Source organism: Cygnus atratus, chromosome 18, assembly GCF_013377495.2.
Source record: "Cygnus atratus isolate AKBS03 ecotype Queensland, Australia chromosome 18, CAtr_DNAZoo_HiC_assembly, whole genome shotgun sequence".
NCBI classification, from domain to species: domain Eukaryota; kingdom Metazoa; phylum Chordata; class Aves; order Anseriformes; family Anatidae; genus Cygnus; species Cygnus atratus.
This window is the reverse complement of record NC_066379.1, coordinates 9,847,245-9,874,223: the sequence shown is the minus strand read 5'-3', so window position 1 is coordinate 9,874,223 and position 26,979 is coordinate 9,847,245. Positions and strand designations below refer to the sequence as shown.

The 26,979-nt window shown below is 41.2% G+C and overlaps 2 protein-coding genes and 1 long non-coding RNA gene across 5 annotated transcripts in view; 1 reads left to right on the top strand and 2 right to left on the bottom strand.

The window, feature by feature from the left end:
• Positions 1-324: 324 nt before the first annotated feature.
• Positions 325-6,736, bottom strand: APOH (apolipoprotein H). The gene is made up of 8 exons (XM_035558637.2): positions 6,647-6,736; positions 5,860-6,036; positions 4,979-5,075; positions 3,515-3,591; positions 2,750-2,938; positions 2,251-2,430; positions 1,551-1,748; positions 325-728 (listed from the first exon to the last, which is right to left on the bottom strand). Exons 1-8 carry the CDS (start codon positions 6,708-6,710, stop codon positions 658-660), a joined length of 1,053 nt encoding a protein of 350 aa, XP_035414530.1. The 5' UTR covers positions 6,711-6,736; the 3' UTR covers positions 325-657.
• Positions 6,737-15,729: 8,993 nt separating this feature from the next.
• LOC126913518 (uncharacterized) lies at positions 15,730-20,650 on the bottom strand. The gene is made up of 3 exons (XR_007708966.1): positions 20,520-20,650; positions 17,761-17,882; positions 15,730-15,803 (listed from the first exon to the last, which is right to left on the bottom strand). It is a non-coding gene; the product is annotated as an uncharacterized LOC126913518 (long non-coding RNA).
• Positions 19,802-26,979, top strand: part of PRKCA (protein kinase C alpha) — a 154,793-nt gene continuing 147,615 nt past the window's right edge. For 2 of the 3 annotated variants that reach the window (XM_035558680.2, XM_035558679.2), the window contains exons 1-2: positions 19,802-20,094; positions 22,878-22,909. In XM_035558680.2, the coding sequence (XP_035414573.1) occupies positions 19,922-20,094; positions 22,878-22,909 (205 nt within the window). In that variant the 5' untranslated portion in view covers positions 19,802-19,921. The remainder of the gene's footprint in view (positions 20,095-22,877; positions 22,910-26,979) is intronic. The other variant, XM_035558681.2, reaches the window with a different exon arrangement.

Sequence of the window (26,979 nt, the reverse complement as noted above, 5' to 3'; positions counted from 1 at the left end):
ACAAAAACATAAATAGTTTTATTAATTTTAGTAAGTTTTTTTTTTTAAGAGTAAAATAATTATCTGATGCTATTGATATTTAAATGATGATCGGACACAGCTTTTAAACGCATTTGGAAAGCTTGGTCTTTCTACTTACATAAATTCTGGAAAATCCTATGATGACCCTCTGTCTCTCTATAATTAAAGGTCCACTCCCTATCACAGGGGAAAGGAAATGGAATCAGAACCCAGCTAATTACTAATGATGGCCTTCTCTATAAAACAGTTAAGAGCTGAAGGATTTGATTGAGGATTAGGTAATATTAAATAAGAACACACTATTGGTGGAAAATTACTTTATTCTAAAGGGGTTGCTATTGAGAAAATGCTTTACAATTACATAAACATTGACAATATGGAAAGAGAAGTAGTGTTGTGGGGATGTTGAACAAGGCAGAAAAAAGAAGATGGAAGTTAGTGGAAAATGGCTGAAATACTGTGTCATAGCTTGTGAAAGAGGCTGCTAATAGCAGCAGTAGGGAAAACAGCTGAAACCGCGTTCTCAGAGAGTCCCAAGTTCACCTGGAATTTACCCTCACAGGACTTAGGTTGTCCTTTCTTATATCTCGTGTTTTGCCTCAGTAAGGCATTTAGCGCTGTATTTCTTTTTTTAACTCATTCGTGATCTTCACATGGTTTCATGTCTGATGGGTCCTTCTTCACAAGAGTTGAAAAGAAGCCACGTTCTGTTGAAAGCAAGAGGTTGAGAACTCAGGTTAAAATAATAAAACGTGCAATAGCTGAAAACAATACATCTTGCGGACACAGCTGGGTAAGCAGTGAATTTCTGTGTCGTTGCAAAACCGCTGGAAGAAATACGCTATTTTAATTTCTATTTTAGTAAAAGTTAGGCTACATCTATCTGAAGCCAAGCCAAACATAAGGAAGGATGTTTTCACCATGGATTAGGCTGTGTTTTTTCCTTTGCTTACAAACGAAAATAAGACTTGCAAGGAATATTGATAAAAACACGTGCAAAACATTTTGTCTTGCTGACAAACTTCAGTACTTAGTCTGTTTATTTATTCTAAACACCCATGCAAGCCAGTTTCTCCAGCCTCAGTTCCTCACAATGGCTGTCAGCTGCTTCTTAATGCTTGACCCAATGTCAGAACCAGTCAGCGTAAAGTGGCAATACTTCAGCAGAAAAAATATATATGTAAGAGGAGAAGCGAATGCACTCGATTTTCAAGGCTAAAGCCATATTTAGGCTCTAGAAGTTGATGCGAGGATTCGTGAAATCCCAGAACACGTTACCTATGGCCTGTTGTCTGGGCTAGGCCTCTGCATAATGCCTTCTCAGAAAAGAAGAGGGATTAAAGCAGGGCCCCGGTGTATCAGAGAAAAGCACCGCTGTGCGTTCTCCCCTTAGCTTAGGTCTTCCTAAATGCCCAGTAACTTTAGTACAAGACAGACAGACTAGCTGGTCAAATAGGGCTTGAAGACGAATTGTGACATTGCCCCCCGACATGCACAGGCCGCTGTTTTGAAATTAGCCTGGCTCATACCTTTGAAACAGGCAGGGAGAGTAAGATTGCCATCCACGCACTGAACGGGCACAGTGTAGGCACAGGACTTCTCTTTATTCTTGCAGAAGAAGGATACGGTTTCGCCATGCAGAATGCCTTCCTTAAGGTCACTCTGAACTCTTTTCTTCTCTCCCTCGTATAACACTACAGCTTTCTTAACTGGCATTTTACATGGCTCTGTAAAAGAGTACAGTTAAAAGCAACACATAAGGATAACTAGAGTGCCATTTTGAGAAATAGGTAGATTAGATTCCATGATAAATTTGCACAAGTGACATTTGAGAATGAAAAATAATGTGGCCCACACATATGTAGTACTTCTGCTGGCATTATGATGTTGAAGAACTTTTCACCCCTATGTATAGGGACAAAAGTTTTTGGTGAATATCCAGCCCCAGTAAAACTTCTAATTATATTAAATAGGAAGAGGATAGGAAATATTCAGACATCATAAATTTTTGTAGCTGATTATTGCAGTGAGTTCAGATACATCATGGTATGCCGTGTTGAATGCTGGGAGCCATCGTAGGTTATCGAGGCCTTGAATTTACAGCTTCAGTTTACTTGCGAGAAGGCAGCTCTTCCACAAAGGTGCCATCGCTCATTAACAATCAGAGCAGTGCTCTTTCAGGAAAATTAGATTTGATTAATTTGTTTCTAACAGCTGGAATATATATACCTTTACAGGTTGGCTTTGTGGACCAGTTTCCTGTCTTTTCACATCGGGAATGCTTAGGTCCTTCTAGCACGTATCTGGATCGGCAGCTGAAGCTGACGGTTTCGTTGTAGTGGTATGTTCTACGAACAGCAAAATTTAAGAATCCATTTTCTATTCCTGATGGAGCGGGACATGTGACAGCTGTGGTACAAAACCAACCAAACAAAAAACTTTATCAATGCTGCAGTTCTAGAAGATGCAGTATTAATTTGGAAGTATACTTAAAACTTTCATGGTGATTCATTTCAGTCTCTTTCGCAGGCAAACATAGAGGAAAATATTTTAAAAAACAATAAATAAACAATTGCATTTAACAATTCAGACTTTCAGAATAACTGTAGTGTATGTTTTTAATAGCATTATGATATTTTTCTGTAAGAAAATTATGCATATAATTTGATATATACAATTCTAGGATTCCTATTATATTTTTTAATGCTGCTAAAAGTAAGTTACTTACCCCTGCACTCCGGAATGCTGCTCCAGGTCCCGTTGGCCTGGCAGGTAGCCGTCTCATTTCCAATAAGTGCAAGGGGTGGTACACATTCAAAAATAATCGTGTCCATGTAGTAAGAAGTATTTCCAGGTTTTACGTGATGGTAAGAAAGGACTCCAAATTCAGAAAGTGATGGAGGTGGACAAGTCACAGCTAGAAAAATACTATATTCTTAGAATTAAATCTTAAAAATCGAATTGTTAATAGTATCACAGGAACAACATGCTTATGGCCAAATAAGCCCAAAAAATACCTTATGGAAGCGTAGCTACCAAAACAAAAAGATCAGATTTAAAGTCTCAGAAGCCTTAGAGTATGTAATTCATGACTTTTTCTGTATTTTTCACACAATATTATGCAGTATATTGCTTTTTCAGTAAAGTGTTTATGCAGGAAAAGCTACAGCAAAAATATGCATAACAGTTGTAAAGCATGACAATGTCCTCTTTTTATATACCTGGAAAATGAATTTGAGTGGATAAGCATCTTACCTTCAGCTGTAAATAGCATCCCTGATCCTAGCCTTTCACACAGACCTATAAACTGTATTTCTCTGTAACCAAAATCCAGACATATAAAACCAAACATATAAGCTGCTTCTTGATTTTTCCTAATCTCTTTTTGCACAGCACAGTAGGAGGCCTCTGAACAAGAGTATATGTAATTCTGAACAGCGTAAAGCAGCCATCCTGTAAGGATAGAATAGTTTTTTGGTATTTAAACACGTACGTTGACACTGTGGGACACTTCCACTCCACTTGCCATCTGCCATGCATTGGCTTGTTCTTGTCCCAATGAGGTTGTAGCTGAAAACCAAAAGTCCTGGTTATCAGAAAGCTTAATGAACCTTTATATGAAGAAAAATAAACTCATTCTTTGCAAAAAAAAAGGTTTCCATTTCTCACAAACAGACTTAACAAGACTCCAGTTCTGAAATCCTTCTCTAATTCAAGCACTTAGTAACCTCAAAGGAAGTTTAGATTCAAATATGAAAGATTGTTAATATTCAGGTATTAAAATTTTCCAGAAAGAATACTTGATGAAAAAAGATGTTTTGTACTTTCAACTCAATATCCTATTTTAATGTTACAATAATTTATACAACTGGTTAATATTGTGGATATACGTAAATAGTGAGCATTAATCTTTGATCAGTGATGTTAATGTTATAGGTTCTCAGGAGAAATTCCAGTTGTTTATAGCAATTAGGATCAGTCTATTTGTAACAAACTCAGCACTCAATACCTAAAGGTACTGAAGAGCTTTATTTTATTATAATAGCAGATAGCCTAGTTTTATTTACATATGCACTCCCTCTAAGTGCTTCTCTAGTTCTCTGTATGCATATTACTACTAACTTACACTGAGTTTTAAAGAAACGCTCCCTCTATATTTATCATTTCAATATCACACAGCTGAAGCCTAGTAAATTATCATTAACAAAATTAAATCAATTCAAGTCCCTTAGCTACATTTGATGTCAGAGCTGAATTTATTTATTACTTCTCTTGCTCCTGCAGAGGAAGGAATAACTGAGGCTACTGATGTTCTTCAGTGAACTCCAGACTGTGGTTCACTTAGGCTCTTCCTAGGTATGCACTATTTATTAATTGCTCACCAAGTAGAATGACTGTATGCTGCTATCAACTATATCCCTGCATTTATCATAACTCTATTTCTTTAAATGCATCCTTGTTTCTGGAATCAGTAAGCAGCCTTCAGTAAAAGTGCATTTGGTCCAGGGACTAAGTGAGGATTAATCTCATGTTTTCATTTACTGAGCTTGGAAGGACACACAAACAAAATTTTCAGTTTCCAGAGCCTGACAGCATAACAACTTAAATAGTGATTATCCTTTCTTTGCTGTAGGATTTCATCTCATGATGTAATAAGAGGATTTAAAAAGCAGGCGAAAGTGGTCTGGAATAAGTCTTTGTATAAAATCTCTGCTGTTTTGATGGTTTTCCTGTCTGTAAGATGTTGCTTTGGAGTAACAAAGCCCTGGGATGTAATAATTGAGTTTGAACAGTAAAGGATTGCTAAATATGGCATTTTTAAGTGTCTGAAGTTCAGGTGGGTTTTAAGGTGGTATTTTTTAAGTTCCCTGGCTCGTAATGCTCCAACAGGTGATAGTAGAGTGTAATGCTGTGATTTAGATTACTTATTTAGCAGCACAAGAAAGGGAGTGCTTACCCTGGTTCACACGAAAAACTTAAAGAACTCTGGTAATAAGAGTCTATAAAATCAATTTTTCCATGCTGCAGCTGTCCAGGAGTGGGACATCTCTTTGCTGTTAATTAAAGATAAAAAGGATACTATTATTTCACAAGACATGAAGCTAGGATAGTGGAGACAGGTTGGTCATAAAGGGGTCTGGGTGCCTTTCAATTTTTTCCACTTTTGTGTGCTACTTTTCCTAAGTGTAAATATTATATGTCTCTATTAAAGCATAGTAAAGGTAGCTTCAAAAATTTCATGATTAAATCACTTCTTATGATTGTCTGCAATTAAATGATAAAAATGAGCGGCAATGGATACAATAAAGGCAGATGATGTTACCAACCAATCTGCGTCACTTAGAGTACAAGCACTGCTGGGCTGAGCCAGATTAAGGTTTGCTTTGTCTGGATACAGTCCCTATCACTCTCTGGCAGCAGAGGCATAAGGGAAAGCGTATGGAAAGCTCCTTCTCCTGTTGCTTTCACCTCTTTCCTTCCACACCTAGATTGTCTTCTGATGACTATTTATTTTTCAGGAGAAAGCTTAGAGCAATCTAAGTTTTTTACCTATTTTGACTCAGGAAAGTAATAACAAAAAAGCACCCAAAATACAGCAAAGCACACAACTCCTTGGCAGGAGGCAGCGGCTTTGCAGGGAGCAAGATGGCTTCTGCATTTGCTTTTATATAGAAAACTTAGAAATGCAAGGAAAGAACAACCAGAGAACGAAAACATATCAGTTTTAACATATCAGATCCATCACATGGACTATAAAATACCCTTTTCAGCTCAGCACACGGTATGTCAACGAGGTGGTGCAAAATTTGGGGGTAAGTTCTACTTTGTTTTACTTACGCAGACACAGGAGCGTGTTGAGAGGCCACTTGCCGGTGGGCTGGCAGGTGTATTTCCTCTGGCCATTGTTGGGGACAAACCCTGGCCTGCAGGTGTACTCGATTTCCTCACCCACGTCGTACACGTTTTTGACCACATTGATTGTGGCGAAGAGCACTTCTGGTGGCTTGGAACAGACTGGAAGAGAGGAGACACTTTATAAAAAAAATAAAATAAAATAAGTGGGCAGGAAGTTTGAGATATTCTTACCTCTAAACTGGAAGCACAAGTTTCTGTATTATAGCCAGCTTTTGGATGTCCCTATGCTGAGCTAAGTGTTCTTCTGGCTTCTACAGGTACCTGACTTACTGAGGCAAGGGAGGGCTGCAGTAAGCATCGGCAAGGAAAAAATGTATTCTTTCCCTTCTCTCTGGCAGCTCTATCATGGCCCCAGTCAGACTTAGGAGGAAAAAAGTGCTTTTCCTTTAAAAATGGATTTATGAAGTGTTCTTCAAAGTGAGGCAATTATGGTAAATGATTTAGGGGAAAAAATAGGGTGAGGGGGACTTAGAAACAAACTAAAGCATTTCATTTTTAATCCAAGTTGGTTTGGTGGGGTCAGAAATTCCCCTTGCTGTAGAGATGAAGGAAAGGAAGTGAAAAAAGACAAGAAACAGCTTTCAGAGAACTCCCATTCAAAACACTTGACCAGAACTATCCAAAGGCTTTACAGTTGCATTGCTTTCTCCAGATTCCCTCCCTCACACTCCATGGTAGCGGTGGCTATTAGGAAGTGGAAGAAGCTTACCTCTTGCTGCAAGAGCAGAGTGGGTCAGAGCAGTCGCACACACGACCAGCACCAGGGAATACATTGCTGCTGGTCCACCAGTTTCCCGAATGACCCTCAGTCCAGTGTTTCTTCCCCTAAAAATAAAGGCAGCCACAAAAGGATGGTTACATATTAACTCTTTGTATTTATTCCCACCCTGGTAAACAGAAGATAAAAGGGTCCTTGTGTAGCTGGAATAAAGGATGAAATAACCGTCACATGTTGCGCTGGTACATAATGCAGGAATTCAAACAGCAGCCTTGGCTGCAAACATCTCCGCTCCGGTTGTTTCTGCAAAGCATGTCCTGTTGGGACTGATGGATTTGAGAAAACAATATTATTTTCTCAGCATCTCTAAAGGATGAGGATGCTTGGAATTCAATATTGGATCAAATAATAGAACTGTCACTGAGAAGCTTTTGTTTCTCACTCGAGCTTGTATGTTTTCATGTACCAAAGAGTGCTGAGAGTTATAAAGATCTTTTTAAGGCAAAACAGTTAGCATTGCAGTGACATTGGCATTGTTATACGCCTCCAGTGATAATACCAGCTTAATAATGATTTAGATGATGATCTGGCCTGAAACTTCAGGCTTTGTGGGCCTGTTTTATCTGATTCACGTTGTCAGTTGTCATCTTTCAATTAATGGATAACCAGTTAACTACTGGATACGTAGTATAGAGAAGGGTCACCATGCCAGTGCTGCCAAAAAAGTGAAATAATTGTTCTAGATTGTGCTTATGTGCGATGAGGGCTCATATTTGAGTCATGGTTTTGGGTGGTATAAAAACTTGTTTTGATTCCCTCATTTGGGGTCATCAAGTCAAAACTTCACAGCTATCAGCTGATGTTCTGATCACTGCAATCCTCCTAATTTAGCAGATTTAACTGCAGGAACATCTCAAGTGCAACCAAAATAACATTTGTGTAATCATTGTTCCACAGTTTGGTGTTTCTAATCTAAGTATCCTCCTTCCCCGCTGACTCACAGCCTGCGAGGGGGAGTGAGGGACATTTGAAGCTCAAACGAGAAGCTAGGTTATGTCAAACCCTTATTGCTGAGATCTTAAATAGTTTGTTTATTTTTGCTTCATGAAGTTTCCCTGTTTGCATGTAAAACACAAACTTTAGCCACAACATTAAACAATTAGGATCATGCTAGTCTTCTCAGAAAGAAAGTGATATGAATGTCTTGCTCAAAATATTTACCAAACACACAGTGCCAAAGGGCGAAGTACAACTGCTAAATCAACCAAGAAATATAGACTTTATTTTCTGTATTTACATCTGATTATTTTTCCATTTGTCACAGCCTACTTCTTCCTCTACAAAATTTCACAAGTATTTCAGTTTTCCCTTCCCACCACACTGCAATGCTGTAGTGAACTTTCTTGCCTCTGGTTTAAATCCTTCCTTAGATCTGCCTGCTATTCTGACTGCATTCTTTTCTGTGTTTAAAATAGCCCAGGAATAGATGGGCACAATTTTATCCATTTACATGCTGACCATGTGAGCACTTCTCACTGTGCTCACCAGATGGCAGAATGTACTCTGCCATCTACCTTACAGCCATAAACTTGAGCTGAAAAGTTTTTCCTGTGCTACTTTAAGAGACAGGGAGACATAATAGAAAAAGTGAGTTGAATAAAGGGCACGATGATCTTTGCATACAGTTTGAATATCCGTTGTGTGTGATAACTTTTGCTACTTCTAAAATTGGAAGTAAAACTTTGAATAATTGCATATGAAATTGAAAGAGAAATACTTAACTATGCATTTCACACAACAGGATAATAACTGCCAGTATTGTGACTCTTTTTAAAAACATTTTTCTGCAATAAGAAACATCAAGATGTATGTTGCCAACAACTGAACCTTCTTCCATACCTGGAGAAGAGTTGTTCAACTTGGCAGAGTATCAGCAACCAATCTATTTCTTTCTGTGCTTGATGATAATATGCAATTATTTATATCATCTGGTTTTCCATCAAACCCAGCCCACTCCTTACCATGTATACTATCTATTGCTAGTGCTTCCATAAACCCAATCATGAAATGGAACTTTGCATTTATTTGGTCACTAACAAAACAGAGGGGACTACTGTTCTCTGCCACAAACGGCCTTATACTCTCAGGGAAGAAATGCTAGCTGTGAGCAGAGGCAGAAGTGCAAGGACACACTGAGATGATATTGGCTAGCATGATGTGCAGAGTATCAGTATCACAGTAGTCTGTTACCCAATTTTGTGCTAGCACAACCTAAAAGGAGAATATGTAGGAGGGATGCGAATGAACTTTACAGAAGTTGTGTTGCCAAGACAAAAGTATGAAGGGCAGCATAGCAGAGATCAAGAGCACATGTTTGAAAAAGATAGCAATTTAATGATGGAGACTGACATCGCTGACTGATCGGAGTAGTTTCAGTAACAGATAAGAGATGGGGAGAGGATGTACCAGCAAAGCCTTACAAGTGAAGGTAAAAATGTGTCATGTTGAAGAGTTTAAAAACAAAAAATAGAGGGTTGCAAAAGAAAAATGATGATGAAAAGCACTCTATGCAGCAGCGTTCTTCATTGATACCAGGGGTCAACTGGAGCTGTCAAGATGAGGAAAATACCTTGTGGTAATTGGGACACTAGCTAATAAGGAGCCAGACAAAGACTTCCAGGCAGGAAACAGTCTCTCTGAGAAATATTATGCAGAAAGTTTGCAAGAACTAGCCAGACTCCAGGTCAGGTCACTGCAGAGTAACAGCTCCCCCAGCTAATGAGCCAGACCTTCCTTTAATCTGTCTGCCTGCTTCTCTAGCTGATGCTGTAATTTTCATGATGTTGTAGGATGTGTCACACCTCTGATCCTGCCACAGACTTTCTGTCTGTCCTTCTGGATGATGAGTGTTGGGTCTGCATTATCCGCTGCTCTCAAGGTTTTATGAGTGTTCTTCAACCAGAAAATGCATGACACAGCTTAGTCAGTTCAAAATGCAGGTGTTTCTCACATCACCAAGAATATATTGGTTAGGGATACTGAGATAAAATATTAAAGAGATTTGAATGCGTTCCTTCCTTATGTGCCAGCATCCACTTGCTGAGGCACTCTTCCTGGCATGAAAGCTGGGCTTGGGACTTGGTTGGACCAACAGCTGTATCCTTTTCCTACAAGGCTGAGATGTTCAGATTCCAGTGTCTTTCACTCTGATCCTCTTGCTTCACATGCCAGTCGCTGGGTGTTCCTGTGTACACCCATCCCTCCCTGGAGCACGAGGAGATGATGGTCAGGTGGCTAGCGGCTGGATCCCTGCTCCTCTGTGGGAGCAGGTGTTAAGTTACGGGTCCAATCATTGCCCTTCGTGTTGCCAAGATAGTTCTATTAATATTTGTTCAAAGTTCATTTATGCCCTGCACAAACATTTTTATCGCCTCCACTCAATACATCCGATATTGAAATGAGTGCTCCATTGCACTGAAGAGATAACAGATAGTAAGAAGGTGAACTGCATCATTTTTAGTCTTAAAGAAAATTAATTGCATGTAGTTCTGGCCAAGCTGAGGCTGTTTCTGCTTCCTAAATATCAGTTCCATTTAACATAGAGTAGTATCGATAATTTAGATTTATGTATTCATTACGAGCAAAATATTCAGCCAGCCAGAAGCTAAGATCCATCTGCACTGAATCATTTTTCCAGTCAATGTTTATATTTCCTACCTTTAGAGATGCTGAAAGTAAACACTTGGTAACTGATATTGACCTGGAAGAATGTCTCGGTGACATCAAAAGTAAACAGTGTCTGAATAACCCTTAAAAACATTGTTTTCACTTAGTAGCATATACATTGTTTTCACTTAGTATCATATTTTGGGGTTAGATGGCACTTGGATTTACCACTGATGTTCTGGGATGTTTTTTTCTGAAGTTAGTGAAATAATTATCATTTTAGTCCCAGACATTAAATCACTTCAAGCACCCACCGATTTACTGAACATCCAGCATTAGAGTACCCAGTACTGTATTAATACCCAGTCCTTGATCTTTAAGGTCCCTTCCAACCCAAGCCATCTTCTGATTAACCTGAGATGCCAGAGATCTGGCAACAAGGATTTCTTCTGGGTTTTAGCAGGCCTCTGCTCCCTCGCAGAGGTGTGAAGGTGTTCCAGTTTTCACATACATTAAACTCGCAGTGTACAAAACCAGAGAGCATTTTAAAGCCACTTCCTCCTCTCCGCCTTCTCATTTCCTGCACAGAAAATCCAGAGAATCTCTCTCGCAGTTGTACTGTGACCCAAATATTGTAAAACAGTCTGTTCATCTGATAAAACTTATTTTAAAATCTGTCTAAAAAAAATCCTGCATTATATTTCTTCATCAGGAATGCTGAATTATGTAGACTTCACGGCAAATTATCCTCTATGTGAGTCTGAATCTGCAGTGAACAACTCTGCAAGGGCCTGTTTTTGAGACAGGGGAACACAAAGGTACCGTAGCAAGCCACAGACCCTCCCACCCTCTTGTCTCATCCCACCTTGTTGCCTTTTGATGCCAGCCAGGGTAACAGGGAGGTTGGAGAAGACAGAGTGCTCTCCAAGCTCAAACCAAACTCATTCTTTTCACCCACCAAGCCTGAAACTACATTATTGAGATTCCCTTCATCATTATTCTGCTTTCTATTAAGCCAGATGCCACAGGTTTTTGTGAGAGCCTCGCTATGCTTATTTATGTGTGTTGCCTCAGGTTGTCATCTTGTTTACAAGCTGGGGAGAGTTCAGACCCGGTCAGGACCAGATGCAAGCTCTCCAGGAGAAGTGCAGTGCTGCAGGAATGCACTTTACACTGCCAGGACATCAGAAATGTCATTAGCATTCTTACCGCTTTGTGAAACAGTGGAGCAATCCTTGCTAGTTTTCATCCTAGATTGGCTCCATCCCTTCTGGTAAGGACTTCTGTGGGTAAATGAGAGTGCTTTTAAACTGTCTGTCTCCTTTGGCACATTGCCGTGATACTATCAGAAAGCCCAGCTAACGCCGGATTTATTTACTGCCATTCCTTGGTCTTCCCAAGTGATGGATAAGAGGACCAATAACCAAGAAGCTGTTTGGTATATTCATCTACATTAGAAACTTCATTGAAAAGAGCATGTGTCTAAAAGTAGCCTAGAATCAATGTGTTTTGGCTGCATCAGAGGCTTCCATTGGTATCGCCAAATAAATTGACAGCTTCAATCTAGAGAGGTCCTATGATCTATATTAACCCATGAATATTATCTGTTAAATTCTTTCTGGGCAGAAGTCCAGAGTGTTCCAGATGACTAAATCTACCTTCTTTATTATTCAGCTCCTGTGCTCTGTACGGTGTAATCAAAAAGTAGATAGATACTGATCTCCCTCATGGCCAAAGCCCAAACCTTCACGAGCCAGCCAGAAGCTTGTCAGCGGTTCACTGGGGCTTTCGTATGGCATTTCATCACTGTTCTTATACCTAACTGCAATCAACTTGTCAGTTAAATCCCTAATCCTGTCATGTTATTATGCCAAATCTTCATTAATCAACACAAATATTTGACTATAATTTTTCCTGACATTTTTAATCTGGTATTCTTAGTAAATTTATTGCAAATTTATTGCAAAAGCGAAAATTCCCCATTTTACTGTTGTCCGAAAAGGCTGAACATTCAGTCTCAGAACTGAAAATTTCACAAAACATTGGATCCAGAGGGAAGGCCGTCAGCTTCCACAAACTGATTTTTAAGTGTACTTGAATATTCAAACTTAGGTTGGTGAGCTAAGGGCTACTCTGATAGGAAAGATTAGTTTGTCTTCAGCTAGACACTTGCGAGAAAATCCTGCTGCTACGTAAGCTCCCTATGCCTAATGCTCATGACATCACATCGTTCTGTGTCTGGATCCTGTGCACAGACTCATATTGTACCAAGAAGTATGGTGCTTTTATAGTGGGGACCATTAGAGAGTAGGAAGATATCAATAAACTAATTTCAGTTTGTGACAGCCTCTAATATTCAGCAATAAATCCAAGGCAAAGCCTTTCTAAGAGGAAGCAAATTTTGAAGGGGCCAGTATCAATAACTGGAATCAGATTTTCAGAAGGGCTTAAATTCTATTTAGACAACTAAATGAAGGTCATGCTTTCAGAAGTGCTCACTTTATTAAAGTAAATTTTTGTCATACTGGGTTATTTGGAAAATGTAGCTACCTCTTTTGGTTTCCATAAGGCCGCTGAGCATCTTTGACAGTCTTGACATGTTTGTATATAGCTGAAAATTTTGATTCTAGTGTTGTAATTTGTCGTTACCTAGACACCTTTTTATTGTAGGTTTGCATTTAGTTGGTAGTCTTATGTTTAAAAAAAAAAAGTCAATTTTCTTTCTTTATTCATTGCACATGGAGAGACGAGGATGTTGCCAGCACTTTGGCATCAGAATGAAGTAAAATTACAGTCGTTCTGACATGGCCAGAGCCAGTACCAGCGACATTCTTGTAAATCTGAGCTCTGAAAGGAGAAGTACAAATCTTTTGGAAAGAACAGGTCATGATCATCCTATGAAGTGCATAATATTTATGATACAAGTTGAATTTACTCAGAAAGCACACAAACTCAGCAGCAAGAATACCTACATTTCATTTTTCTTAACATTTCTAGAAATAGCCTCATTTTCCCACCTCATGTTGCCTAAGCGTGTCGTCATTAACAAGAGGGTCACTTTGTTTTTGCATGGATATCAGAGTGCAGTCAAGCAATATTAGTCCACTGGACGAGTTGGCTTAACCCCTGCTCCAAACCTGTTCAAAGCGAGCTGGCTGTCCAGCTCGTATCTCACATGTGCTATGATGCAGCTGGAACAGAATCTGCTGGCACTTGGCTAAGGGAAGCCCTGTTATTTTTTTTTTCCTTAGCAGCACTGTGGATCCGATGTTTTATTTTTAAAATTATATTTTCTGGAACAAAACAATTTTAAAATGTAATTCCTGGTGAAAGAGCATCTGTAGCATTTTGTATTCACACAGGCAGTAATTGTGGGCTGTTAAGGTCACCATGCCTTGTGGAACTGAATGGTAGCGTGAGATTTACTTAACGCAACCTGAAGAGACGTTCCCTTGTTATGATATGTATTAGTCTGCTAATCTTTTCGGTCTTTAATCCACAATACTGGATTAAAAGGCCAAAAATAGACTCTACTGTCTTTTAAGGACAGTTTCTGTTCTGGGGTTTTCTTTTTTGTTTTGAAAATGAAAATTCCGGAGTGGAATCAAATGAACATTCCTTCCAAGTCCTTCCTTGTGTTATATTTTCGAGGCAGAGTAGTTTCCCACACTACATTTTTCAGTTAATGGTCATTAAGTTTTTTGATTATTTTTTTCTTTTGAAATTAACATCAGCCTGCTTTGCATCAGTGTTTTCTTTTCTCAGTTCTTCTAAATTAAAGGAATATTTTAAAGTTGTGCTTGCCCAGACAAACTCTTGTCACTTCAATTACTAGTGTTCCCATAATGTAAACACTTGTGTAGAGCACAGACGGACGTGGTGCAATTGGAAATAATGTTATTGGGAGTGATATTTGGCTTCCTCTGTGTCAACAGATCACAATAGAATGGCGGCATGCACAAAGTGCATATCCTGTGTATTCCAGCTGATAGGACTGTTTTCTTCTCAGAGTTATTCTCTAGAATAAACCAACTGTGGTACGTAAGTTACAGTTCCCTTTATCTGTGATAAATGATACTCAGCTGTCAAAAATGATATCTCAAAGTACAGCGTATATACAACATCTGCTCTCACACCTCATCTTCACTTGGTGAAATGACCTTGCTCTTACAAAATTATCATCCCTTTCAATAGCAGATCTGTATGAATATGATAAATAAAATATACCACACCGTGCTGTTCACACTGAAATAGTGGGAAATTTGACTTTGGTGTCAGTGAGATGACATCACATGGCCCATAACAAGCATAAAGAAACTTTGTCCTGATGTAGTATGGGCTGTCTGATGCTAGATGTAACGATATTCCAAAACAGCCGTTTTCCAGCTGTCAGGTAGTATAAAATAAATTATTTGTTGTCCTATTCAGTGTCAGAAAAGCACCCTGGTGATAACAACAGACTATCAGGAAGTGTAGTGACTCTGCTTCCCTAATGTTTTGATGGACACATTTTACTCTGCGAGGGATTGCATATGCACACACCTACCTGCAAGTTTAAACCCTACCTGTACAGTTTACACTTGTGTTCAAAATGACTGGAGAAAATACAGGATTTTGAGGATAACTTTTCATCTGCAGGGATAAAGTAAAAATATATATGTATTTAATTTAAGATGAAAATGACACTCAGAAAATGGTATTACTGGTGCAGGCAGGGCCCATCTAACCGAGCATTTTGTCTCCAACGGTGGCCACAGGTGCACACCGCAGAAGAAGCGAGAACAAGGCAAGCGATACGACGCTTCCTCCTAAGAATTTCAGTTTCTGACCACTTTCAGGTTAGGGAGTTTTCAGAGCCAGCTGTGGCCCGTGGTTAGCAACACCAACATCTGTCCCTTCCAGAGATTTGCTCCCCCCGAGCCCCCTGTAAGCTGCTTGCAGCACCACTGGTCCTTGTGCTTGGTTCTTCTGGGCAAGGGATTTCAGGGGCCGATTGTCCATGGCAAGAACCACCTACTTTGTTTCCTTTGAACCGGTGTGCCATGGTTCTCTAAACAAAGTAATAGAGGCGCTCTTGTTTAGCTAGTACAAGAGAGGTTTGTTCTTTTCCACATGGTTTGAGTGCTTTGTTTGTATTTCAAAGTCTGAGTCTTTCTGCCTTTTTTGTGTGTGTGTACGGTTGAAGACTGAAAATTTGCCTACACAAGAGAATTGTTCTGATGCACTCAAAAGAATGTGAATTACTTTTTGGATGTGATATTCGTAATTTTCCAGAGAGACTACTGGTGGGAAGGCCAAAATCTGCAAAACAACAATGATAGCAAATATTCCAGCTGAGGCAGAAATTTTTATTTATACAATCTAGAAAGACAAAAACCCATGAAACGTCCCAAAGGACCCCCATCACACTTCAGCATGTAACAGCCTCAAGCTCTGATTCGGCTCTATAAGTAGGAGATATTTCAGCATGCTTCTAATACACCTGAGATATGAGAAAAGAAAACAATAGGTTGTCACTCAGTATTCTGATGAGAACATTGATATATTAAAAAAATGATATACAGAACATTGAGGATAAAATATCACCAGCCATTTATTTCCAATTCTATGGAGGGTTGCTGCGAGGAGAATTCACAGGCAGCTGCCAGCTATCTGTATGACAGGGTTTTGCACCACTTTCAAGGAAACACCAGTTGAAATAACGGTACCGTCTAACAGGTAGCAAGGAAAGTAGGACTTTGCTAATTAGGGTGTATCGATGAATTGCAATTTCATCCCTGGCAAATGATCGCTTATATCACATACCATTTTTTGTCCTGAATTTTTAAGAAGTATGCTTTCTGTGAAATTCCATTTCTCATAAGACTTTCTATGCTTCACCTTCTTCCTGACTGTTTTAATGCATGCTCAAACCTTCGCATTAGTACTAGCATGTGTGAGCAAGCTGTCACATGGAATACTTTAATAATAAAATCTGTCTACTGATCCAGTACTTCCAAACCTACAGCATGAGGAACTTTGAGGGGAAAAAGGCAGAAAAGAGAATCTGTCTAAGTACAGAAAGACATGGAGGTGTACAGACTCTACATGCACAGAGGCAGAAAGACACAGATACCAGTGCTGATATAGGAAGAAACAAAATATTTCTACCTCCTTCTCACCACTCCAGTAACAGGCAAACTAACGCTCACACGTGTTTAGGTTACCACATCCTACCTTTTTCTGAGTTTTGGGAAAACTTGGAGTACATCATTACCAAAGCAACTGAATAAGAATAATGATTTTGGTGGGGAATGTGTAATAGGGTCTGGAAAACCTATAGATGTAGTGGACATAATGTCCTAATTAACAGCTATTGGTCAAAACGTGGCAAACAGACTTGAGAAAGGGAGCTTCAAAACTAAACTCTATAGATTTCAAAGGGAGAAACAAAGAATGTGTTGTACGGAAAAAGAAACAGCAAAACCTGACTTTGAAATTTGACTGAATCATGAATTTTAGTGGAAACTCATGATTGATATTGATCTCTTTATGGCAAATAGTTCTCCCACAATAGTTGCCAATACAAATGTCTCATAAGCTGTGTGGAAATTCATTTGAAAGATGAGACTGGATGAAGCAAATCATTTTTAGACAACATGTTTGCAATGATTAAGTAGCCCTTCCTAAAAGGGGTTCAGAAAATAGCTACTGTTCTGATAACTCTCTAGAAAAGGAAGTGGTTGTAATTTGTTTTGAAATATAGGGAGAAATTAGGTTGTGAACTTCCTCATAGGTCTCCAGCAGGAAGTGATTCCAGTTTGTTGAATACTTCTCACAAGCAGGAAATAATAAAACAGAGCTACAACTGCCTAAGACACTGGTGAAGGTGTTCTTGGCTTTGTCTTTGAGTTAATCTGATGCTGTGCAGAGCCCATAAATCAGGACAGAACAATTCCGGCCCTTTTTGTTTAGGGAAGAGACATCTTTTTACTGCTTTTTGATCAGAAAGTCACATAGGCAATAGCACACTGATCCAGCAAATGAGTAAAAAGAGAAGGCAGTTCATAGGCAGCAGAAATACTCTAAGAAACCACTTTGAAAATGGACACAGGTGCTTGTCCTTACAGAGCGGGGATGACATTGATGCAAATATAGACAGGACTAGAGGAGCTGTGTGTTTCAGCAGTCATCTGAATTCTTCAGAGAATTCATACCCTGTCCAATGGGAACTTCCAGCGGGGATGAACTCTGTAGGATGTTACCCAATATTCATACAGGAGTAAACTTGTTATCAGATGACCCCATAAACCGTGCTTTGGAGTCGGGAATTCTGAGAGCTGCTTGCTCGAAAAGCTGGTACTCTGATTAAATAACCGCGTGTATGCCTGAACACAAACAGTGATAACGCTGACTCCTTGTCCAGATGGCCTGACTCAGAAACAAATTGCAAACACTACCCTAAGCAGAAGGGCAAGGCAGGGGCTGCTGCTGGGAATGTGCGCGCTCGGGAAGGGCTGGCAGGCATCTCTCCTCCAGTAATCAGCAGAGGAAGCGTGAGTTCCTGTATCACCCACAGGACCTGAATTCAGAAAGAAAAATGGGTGTTGAGGCGATTGAAAGCCTCCCAGCAAGAGGATGCTGCTGTTAGGACAGCATGTACCGAAATTGTCTGGCGAATGGGACGTGGCATCCTGTTATAGGTCACCGTGGATGTGTCCTGGGTATAGTGAAAACTTCTTGATGTTTAAAGATGAATACGTATATTTACAGATATCCATACATAAAAACATTGCGTAAGAGGTGTTCATCCAAATGCAATAGTCAGGAGAGTTACACCTTACACACATCAAGAGAAGGTTACAGTGTCAAAGCAGTATACCTAGTTACCTGAGGGCTGCTGTGCACACACAAGGGACTTTTTCCCTTGCCTCAGGTGCCTGTTCAAAATGTACAAATAGTTAGTAGGGTTTGACATAAACTGATTGCTTTACAGAGGCAAAGTGATCCCAGCGTGATCTCGCAGTGTCACGACCGGCAGGGTTTGGCTTTTCCCCGGGGCCTAACGAGGCGATCAGCAGGTGCTGGAAATAGGAGCCTGGGACACGCGCCAGTGTTTCAGTGAATGAATCTTGACTGGAGTCACTCCAGGGAAAGCAACTGGAATCCAAAATGATTCAGCAGGTTTGTGAGATTGTAAGGAACTACAAAATGTACAGACTCCCCCAAACCCGGTGCAATGGGAGTTCTCTAATTCAGGCGGATTCTCCAGTTTCGGTAGCTCTGTTTGTAACACTGCACTAAAGGAAGGGAAATAAATACATTCCGTATTTCTTGATAGAGCACTTAATGAGAGTACAAAATGTTTCTTAGTGCTCCTCATGCTTTGGCATAAGTTAATTAAGACAAGAAAAATCCATTCCCTCTGAAGAGGAATAAGGGATTTGAAACGTCTGTGCATGATAGGTAGAAACCAAATGAAAAATCATTCTATTGTGTTGCATTTCCTATCAAATTTGAAAATAGTTGCTTCCAAAATAGGAATCTATGAAGGAAGGGCATATGGCAACAGCTTATAGGGCATATGGGCTGATTCCATAAGCTTAGAAAAAAAGCAGGTCTATCCCTGTGCCAGTTACTTGGAGACGGGCCACGGCCATACCAGTTCATCCGGGCTGCACCCAGAAAGCTGGGTTTGAAAATTAGGAATGGGACAGATAACGTGTAACGAGTAATTTCTGTTCTGTGGTGAATGCATGTGCACACCTTCTCCCATCAGCAAGACTCAAGTTAATTAGCCTTCTTTCGTTCTTGTGAAATAACAGATATGACACATACTTACACAGAAGTATGGGTGTGCAGTGCGGTGGGGGAACTTTTATTGGGCATCCCTTCTCCCTAGTGAAAACTTGTGGCCGTGGGAATGGTATTTATTAGAAGAAGGGATGTTTAGGACTCGTTCTCTTTGTTTAGCGCGTACGGTGCAGTTTCAGGCCCACGCAGCCATGCCTGATGCGCTGTTTTCCTGGGTGTATGAAACACTGGCTGCACGCCAGGTGCAGGTCACATTTCCACGTCCAGCGACGTGTGAGCACTGGGTGTGCAAGGCAAAGGGACCAAGGATTCCTGAGCACCACGTGCTGTGCAGGCAGCCACAGGCGAAGAGTTGGGCACGGGGGGCTGCAGCAGGAGATGGGGGCTGCCTGCGGGGCGAGGTGGGGGTAACGGGGCCTGGGGGCAGTGCGCCCCTGGGGGCTGCGGGAGGGGAAAGGGCCGCTGCTGGGGAGGGGTGTCGGTGTCGGGGGGGGGGGGGGGGGTCGTGCAATGGGTGAGCAGTGTGCACTGTGCGTGCAGGCAGGCAGCCCCGCAGCAGGTGCCGGCGCAACCCCCCCCCCCCCCCATCCCGGTGCCGCCCCGCCCCGGGCTCGCTCTGCCCCCGCGGGCGGAGCAGGAGGCGGCGGGGCCCGGGGCCGGGATCCTCCTCCCGCTCCCTACGCCCCGCTCCGACGTCAGGCAGGAGCGGGAGGCAGCGCCCACCGCCGGGGCCGGGGCCGGGGCCAGAGGCTCGGCGGCCGCCGGACGGGGCGGACGGCGGCGGCGGCGGAGGAGGAGGAAGGCGCTATGGCCGACGTGTTCCCGGGCTCTGAGCCTGCCGCGGCCCCGGACGCTGCTCGGCGCTTCGCTCGCAAGGGAGCCCTGAGGCAGAAGAACGTGCACGAGGTGAAGGAGCACAAATTCATCGCGCGGTTCTTCAAGCAGCCCACCTTCTGCAGCCACTGCACCGACTTCATCTGGTGAGGCTCCCTTCCCTCCTTCCCCGCCGCGCTCCGGGGCTCCCGCTGGGGGCGGCCGCCTTTCTCCCTCCCTCCTCTTCCTCCCCTCCGGAGCCCCCCGGTGCCCCCGTCCCCGGGCAGCGCCGTTTTCCTCCCGGGCGGCTCCGAGCCCCCCCCGCCACCACCACCGGGTGCTGGGAGTGGAGCTGAACCCCTCGGGGGGGGGCCGGTCCCGGTGTTTGGGGGTGCCCCCCGCCGTGCTCCCTGCCTTCACCTTGGCACCGCTCCGTGCCCCCCGTCACATCCCGGCATGGGGGGCGCACGGTGCCGCCCCCGCCGCCCTCCGCCGTCGTCCCGAGTCAAAAAAAAAAAAAAAAAAAAAAAAAGCCTGCAGCCGGAGCGAGGGCGGGGAGGGAGGGAGGAAAACTCTTCCTATAGCCACCCACCTCGCTCAGCCGGCCGGGCGCAGCACCTCCCGGCCCGGCACAGCACAGCACCTCCCGGCCGGGCCCTGTGCCCGAGGGGGTGGGGGCCCGCTGCCGCCCCGGGGTGGCCGCAGCCCGCCGAGGGGCTGGGGGGGCTGCAGCCGGCCGGGGAGCGCGCCCCGCGTGTGCTCATGCGCCTGGGCACAGCCCTGTGCCTGCCCTCTGGAGTTTCCTTCCCTCTGCACGCCCAAGGGAAGGCTGTGCCTGCTCCTGAAACGCTTCAAATGGATTTGAGGAGTAAGGGGGAGAGTAAGGACTGGGCGCCTGTAGAAGAAACAAGGAAGAAACAGGACGACTTCTTTGCTTTTATTTCCTTGGTTTGTTTTTTTTTTTCATATTTGGAGGAAAAAAAATAAAAAAGCGAAGTTCAGCGTTGGAAAAGTTAGGCACCTTGGGAAAGTGCCTCAAAATGAATCCAGAGTAGGCTGCGCTGCAGGTGTGGGAACGCAGCGGGCTTCTTGTCTGCGGCGACAAGTGGCACAATAAAAAACAAAGCCAAGGGCCGCGGTGAGAAAAGGCACCTGACAACAGGATGGGTTTGAAAGTGAAAGGATATCCTGTCACTGACAGGTGGCAAGAGGAGCTGTGCTCTAGCCCTTTCCTGCTAGTGAGGCTAGGAAGCTCCGAGCATTCATCAAAGGAGCATGTGACAGCTCTGAAACTTGTTTCGGTTCCCCGGCTGAAGACAGACAGGTCTTGAATAAGTGCCATGCACCGTGAAAAATGCTTCATCTATTTACAGAACGACACGTGGCTATTAACATATGCTTTAAGGTATAAGGAATAGTAAAAACAGCCTTTCAATGAACTGTGCAGAGAGACTTTTTTCTTGGATTGCACTTGACCATGTAATATTTACTGAAATAATTCCGTGCCTCTCGGTCTTCTTAAACTACCTGATTGGTTTCTGAAGTGCTGCTGTATTTCCCAAACCTTTTCCTTAAAACACATTGCTCCTGCCCAGGGAGTGGGGTGCTGCTCCCCGCTGACCTGGGGGCGCTCAGCTCGGACACAAAGGGCTGGCGGGACTGTTGGAGCAGATACCATAGCAATGCCCTTTACAACAGAGACCGTCTAAAAAGAAAAAACAAACAAGACAAACGACCTAAAGCCTGTTTCGTGTTCTTAGTTCTGTTGTCCCACAATTGCATTTGCACCCTTGCCTGTTACTTGTGTGAAGACAAGTGATAATAGCAACAGAGTGACATTAGGGTAGAGTTGCAGGCTGCCAAGTAAGCAAGCAACGTTGTATTTCTTCTGGGTTTCTGAGTTTGGGCCTATCTATAACAGTACCTGGGCATCTTTTCAATAGGAATTTAGAAAAAATGTGAAGCTGTATAACATCCCTTTCCACCTGATGTAACAGCGTAGTAAAGAGTTTGTCTCTTCTCTAAATAAATTAATAAAAAAGTGGGAAAATGGATAAACTTCTTAAAAATCACTTCAACAAAGTTCCTAATTAGACTGTGTGTTAACTGCGAGCAGCCTCCTGCCTGGCTCCTGCGGTATCTGCCTCTGGTGGGTTTCTCTCTTGGCGTAAGCAGCTCCAGCTCTCCAGATGAAAAACATCCTACAAAGAGGGAAAACGCAGAGAAACGTTTATAGGTCAGATACTCCAAACATTTATTTTTGTGGAAAGAGAATGTTGAATGTTTAAAGGTAAACAAATAAACACAAGCAACAATGGGGCAATTTGCTGCAGGTGTTGTAACTTTGGAGAGCATTTCGGACACGGGTGTGTGGCTGTATTCACTGGGGAAGGACTGCGTGCATGGTTGTTAGGGAAATGAAGGAAGTAAGCTGGAAGAATAACCAGTATGAAACCAGTGGGTCCGTTGTCTCACTTATATTGAAACAAGCAACTTCTTTAACCTGCCTCTGTTCCGTACAACAGGCTGAGGCACTGGTGTGCATCGCTAAAATTGGGACTAGAAACTGTCGTGTTTGTTTCCTAGGTCTTCTCTGGAGCTTGGGTTATTTTATATTGCTGTTAAGTATAGATCTGGCATTAAGCGAGTTGAAATATTATGCGATAATCCCAGTTAATAATAATTGTAGATCCAAAATAGCTTGTGAAATAATAATAATAAAAAAAATTGTTGCCAGAAGCTGGAATTACGTAGCCGGTGACAGCTATTGTTCTCTGCTTTGCAATGGGTGGGCTGTTCTGTGGTATACATTTTTAAATCTGTTGCTATTTTAGCAAAATCTAAAGGAATTTAATAATAAACTATTTCTACGTTGTTATAGATCAGTGAAAGGAAATGTTAACTAAACATACTAAGACAGGTGTTTTTTTTATTTTCTTTTTCTATGCAGGGGATTTGGGAAACAAGGATTTCAGTGCCAAGGTAAGCCACAAACGCTTTGTTGGCTAGTACGCTTTGTTGCATCTTACTCTGAAGGTAGCCAAAACTTGCCTGCAGCAGGAAGGAAACAAGCCTGGAAAATCTATGCAGGCATCTTTGCCTGTGTAAATTTTAAAGGAAGACAATTATTCAATTAAATAACTATTGGTATTTATATTGTATACAGTGAACAATCAAGTCATTGTGATAATGCAAATAAAAAGATGTTATCTTTCTTAAATCTCCTCACAGTAAATATCATATAATCTGCATATAGTGCAGCTTCTAACTTTTCATGAAAATAATCTGTACAATTTAGCTTTTGCAGAGACCATTTTTTCACATCAGAAGCTCTCGTCTGTGTGGGTGTCTTGGAAAATGGATTCACTTTTTAGTCATATGGCTTCCTTTCATAACCCAAACTCCCTGTTTTTAATTTTCATACGTTGTATATTTAGGAGGACCTTTGGTTTGAATTACATTTTAGGACAGGCAGCATTTTTCTCTGTTAATGTAATATTCAATTACAAAAAAATAAATACAAAGCCACCAAAAAAAAATCACCAATTTAATAAATTCTACTAACCTTGAGAAACTGAAAACTGATACAGTGGAAGATAACTATATGCATGCAAACCAGAACATGAACTACTGTAATCTCACATATTCTGTGCTATTGCCAAATTCCTATCATTATTCACTGTTTAATTGTAAAATAACCACACCCAAGTATTGTTCTTCCTTTTCTATGTTACATGCTTACTGATGAGGCTTTTTGCTGTCCCTTCTCTTCCCTCACCTTCTTCCCTCCCTCTTCACCTGCAGGTGTACCTTGTGTATGCATTAGCTCACCTTTTGCTTGTTTCCTTCATTACATGTTTTAATGGTCATTTGCTAATGCTTTAGAGTGTATTTGACTATCCTGAATGTTGTATTTACTTATTAGTTGATGAAATTATGGATTCTGTGGTATTTTTGTGAAAATTGATGTTAGTTGGTACTTCCTGAAGTTAAACCTTTGTGAAACCGAATGTAGATGAGGTGCCTTTCAAAGATGTTGCAATATATTTTTCTTTCTTCAAGTAGAGACTCGTAGAGCGACTGTGGGGCATGGCTAATACATACAGTGAAAATGTTGCGTGCCTTGTTAAGGCATGGTAGGAATGCAACCACGGTTTTACCACGAATCTTGCGCGCAATTTTGTCTCTGTTCCAAAATGTTACTATGAAATTCTGTGAATATCCTCCATTTTTTTTTGCTACTCACCACTTCAGAGCAGTACTATGTGGGTCAGTCTGTGGTCCTCCGTTATAATGGAGTTGCATTTCCTGCTGAATCCCATTCAGGATGGCTGAGTGGTTTCTGGCTAAGGAATTATTTAGATGTTCATTAGAGATTTCCATTGGTATATAGAAAATAGTTGGAGCTGTGTTTAAATTATACAGTTATCTTTCTTATGTTTTGTAATTTGCACAGTGCTGACTTTCCTCCCTCTTCTCATCAGGCAGCTAGTGGCTCATGGTGCATGCAGTCCCCTGCCAGATTTAGTGTGGCAGTTCATTTCCAGAATTTGGTCCTCTGTGGCTGGAATTCCTTCTACTGTTGTAACTGTAGCAATGGAGGAATAGTTTTGTCTGATAAGTACTAATCTTTGTGAAGCTAGCTAAAAATTTTAATCCAGTCTCATCTTCCCAAATGAGGAAACATAAGCAAGAATGAAAGCAATAGATCTGCCTACTTTTTTTTTTTTTAATGCATTATTATTATTTTTAATGCTTCAGAAGTGATGTTTTTCAGGAAACTAAATAAGTTCTAACCTGACTTCTGTCCTTATGAGAGTAAGCTTCTGCAGTTTCTCTTTAATGGAGGATGTTGCACTCCAGTGTTTTTTCTCTGTATTCTTGCACAGTCAAAATCTATAAGAAATATGGCTGGTTTTAATTCCAAGTTTTATGATAATTTGTAGCAACTTATTGGTGTTGCACTGATAAGTTATGTGTCTTAACTAATAAGTCCAGGAAGTGATGATTTGGGTTCTTTCATTTGTTTGTTTTTCTGAAATTCTCATTCATTATATTTGATTGTAATCAAAGAGCATTCACGCTCCTGGGATGATAGTCTTGAAAAAATAAAAATTCCACGATAAACAGCTGAATCAAACTTTCCCTTCAGTTTTCTGAAGCTTCATTTAGGAAGTCACCAGGTAAAGCTGAAAGGATAAATGTAATGATTGAAGTCAGTGAGCATGTGAAGAATTAAATAAACCTGTGTGAAACTAGAAGGCAGGTTGCAAAACAAACAAACAAACAGGAAACCCTAGCTTTTTAGTTTGCTACCTTTACAGAAAAGAAAGGCAAATGAAAGAACATAATGGAAATTTCAGTATGACATGAGGGAAAGGAAAAAATATTACAGTGACAGTTCGTGATATAGCTGAAGTCCTTGGTTTGTCAGAGTTTCCATTGTAAGAAGCTGTTTCAGCTCTGTTTTCAAGACTGTTGTTAAATCTCCCGCTAGACAGAAACTTGACACCAGGCAGGTTTCAGAGGTGGGTGGTTTTGTTATTTCCAAAGTTGCTTTACGTTCCTCTGGTCTGTGTTACCAAAGGGAAGAGGAAAGGTCTGTAATTATAATGCACTGAAATTAAGTGGTACTCGACTCTTCTAGAATAGAGTAGTTCAGTTGGAAGGGACCTACGGGGATTGCAGGGAGCAATGAGGCCTCCTCTCGGCCTCCTGGCCTCTGGCCCAGACAAGCCGAGAGCCCTCGGCCTCTCCTCTCAGGACATGCCTTCCAGCCCTTCGCTGGCTTCGTTGTCCTCCTCTGGATGCATCCAAGCATCTCCACATCCTTTTTGTACCCACACTGTGCTTGAGGGGAGGCCGTGCCTTATTCTTAAGAAACTGCAGTTATTTTACAAATATTTGTGCCAGCAGTTCATGATTTGATGAGATTCTTTTACCTAACTTAGTGCTTATGCATTATTAAATATTGCAGCTAGCATGGTATGCTTTTATATATTTTAAAATCTTCTTTAAAAAAAGTGTCAAATGCAGTTCAAATGTTATTTTGAAACCACACCCTTGAAATAAAATATCTTTGTACGTATTTTTTTTTAAAGTTGAAACTTAGATTTTAATCCTTAATGATATTTTTTAGCCATTAATACTTTTTCATTTGGGCTTGCTTTGAGCCTTGGAACATGTTTTCAGTTATATGTAATCCTTTTATATTTTCTGATTTCCATGCCTGTGTTTCTGATGTAGCGTTCAGCTTCAGCATTAAGCAAGAACCTTTAAATGTGTCCTGTGGAGTCAAAGAGAAAAATTTCCATTTATTATGTTAAAAAGCTTTGCAAAACTTTTTTTTTTTTTTTTAATTTTATTATTACGGGATCCCCATAAATTAGCAAAGGACAGCAAATTCAATTTTGGTATGGCTTTTAATGCCCTTGATGTAGCAGAGGTTCAGGATACAATTGCATTATTACTGTGCAATTGCTTAGCAAGAGACGGTCCAGGTCCTAAGTAGTTTTTCTTTCTTAATGTGAGTTTTCTAATGTAACTACTGTATATACCAGCAAATAGACATTCAGAGTTGCCACTTGGGTGTACAACTAAATTGCAGTATGTTATTTCATGGGGAGACTGCAGAATTCTGTTGCGTTTTGATATGATAGGAAATTTGTTTGTCAGAGAGAGGGTTTGTAGTCAAGAAGTATCAGTGGAAAAGTTCAGAGCCCATCTTTGGTAAGGTGTGAGTTTGAAAATGAACTTGAAAGAGCTGGATTAACTTTCTCCTAGGTATATTTTTCTTCCTTACTCCTATTTGTAGGATACATTTTGCTGTTGTTGCCGCTTGTTGAAATTTGTGTTTTACAGTCAGTTTATACAAACATAAACTGTTCTAAAATACTGTGCTTTTGAAACAAGATCTCGTATTCTGCTGGTTTGTTTTTCTGCTGGTTTGTTTTTCTGTTGATTGTCTTTGTGGTAGTGAAAACATGAAGGTAAGACTCTTGAAGAGAGTTATGGCTTTGTTTGGATTTCTTCAGTTGTCAAGCAGAACAGCA

Excerpts from the sequence above, each read along its gene's own strand:
- APOH (XM_035558637.2), bottom strand. The coding sequence starts at position 6,710 with ATGTATTCCCTGGTGCTGGTCGTGTGTGCGACTGCTCTGACCCACTCT. Across the intron at positions 1,749-2,250 it reads CACAAAGCCAACCTGTAAAG|AGCCATGTAAAATGCCAGTT; the intron begins GTATATATATTC and ends ACTCTTTTACAG. Across the intron at positions 729-1,550 it reads TCTCCCTGCCTGTTTCAAAG|AACGTGGCTTCTTTTCAACT; the intron begins GTATGAGCCAGG and ends TGCTTTCAACAG.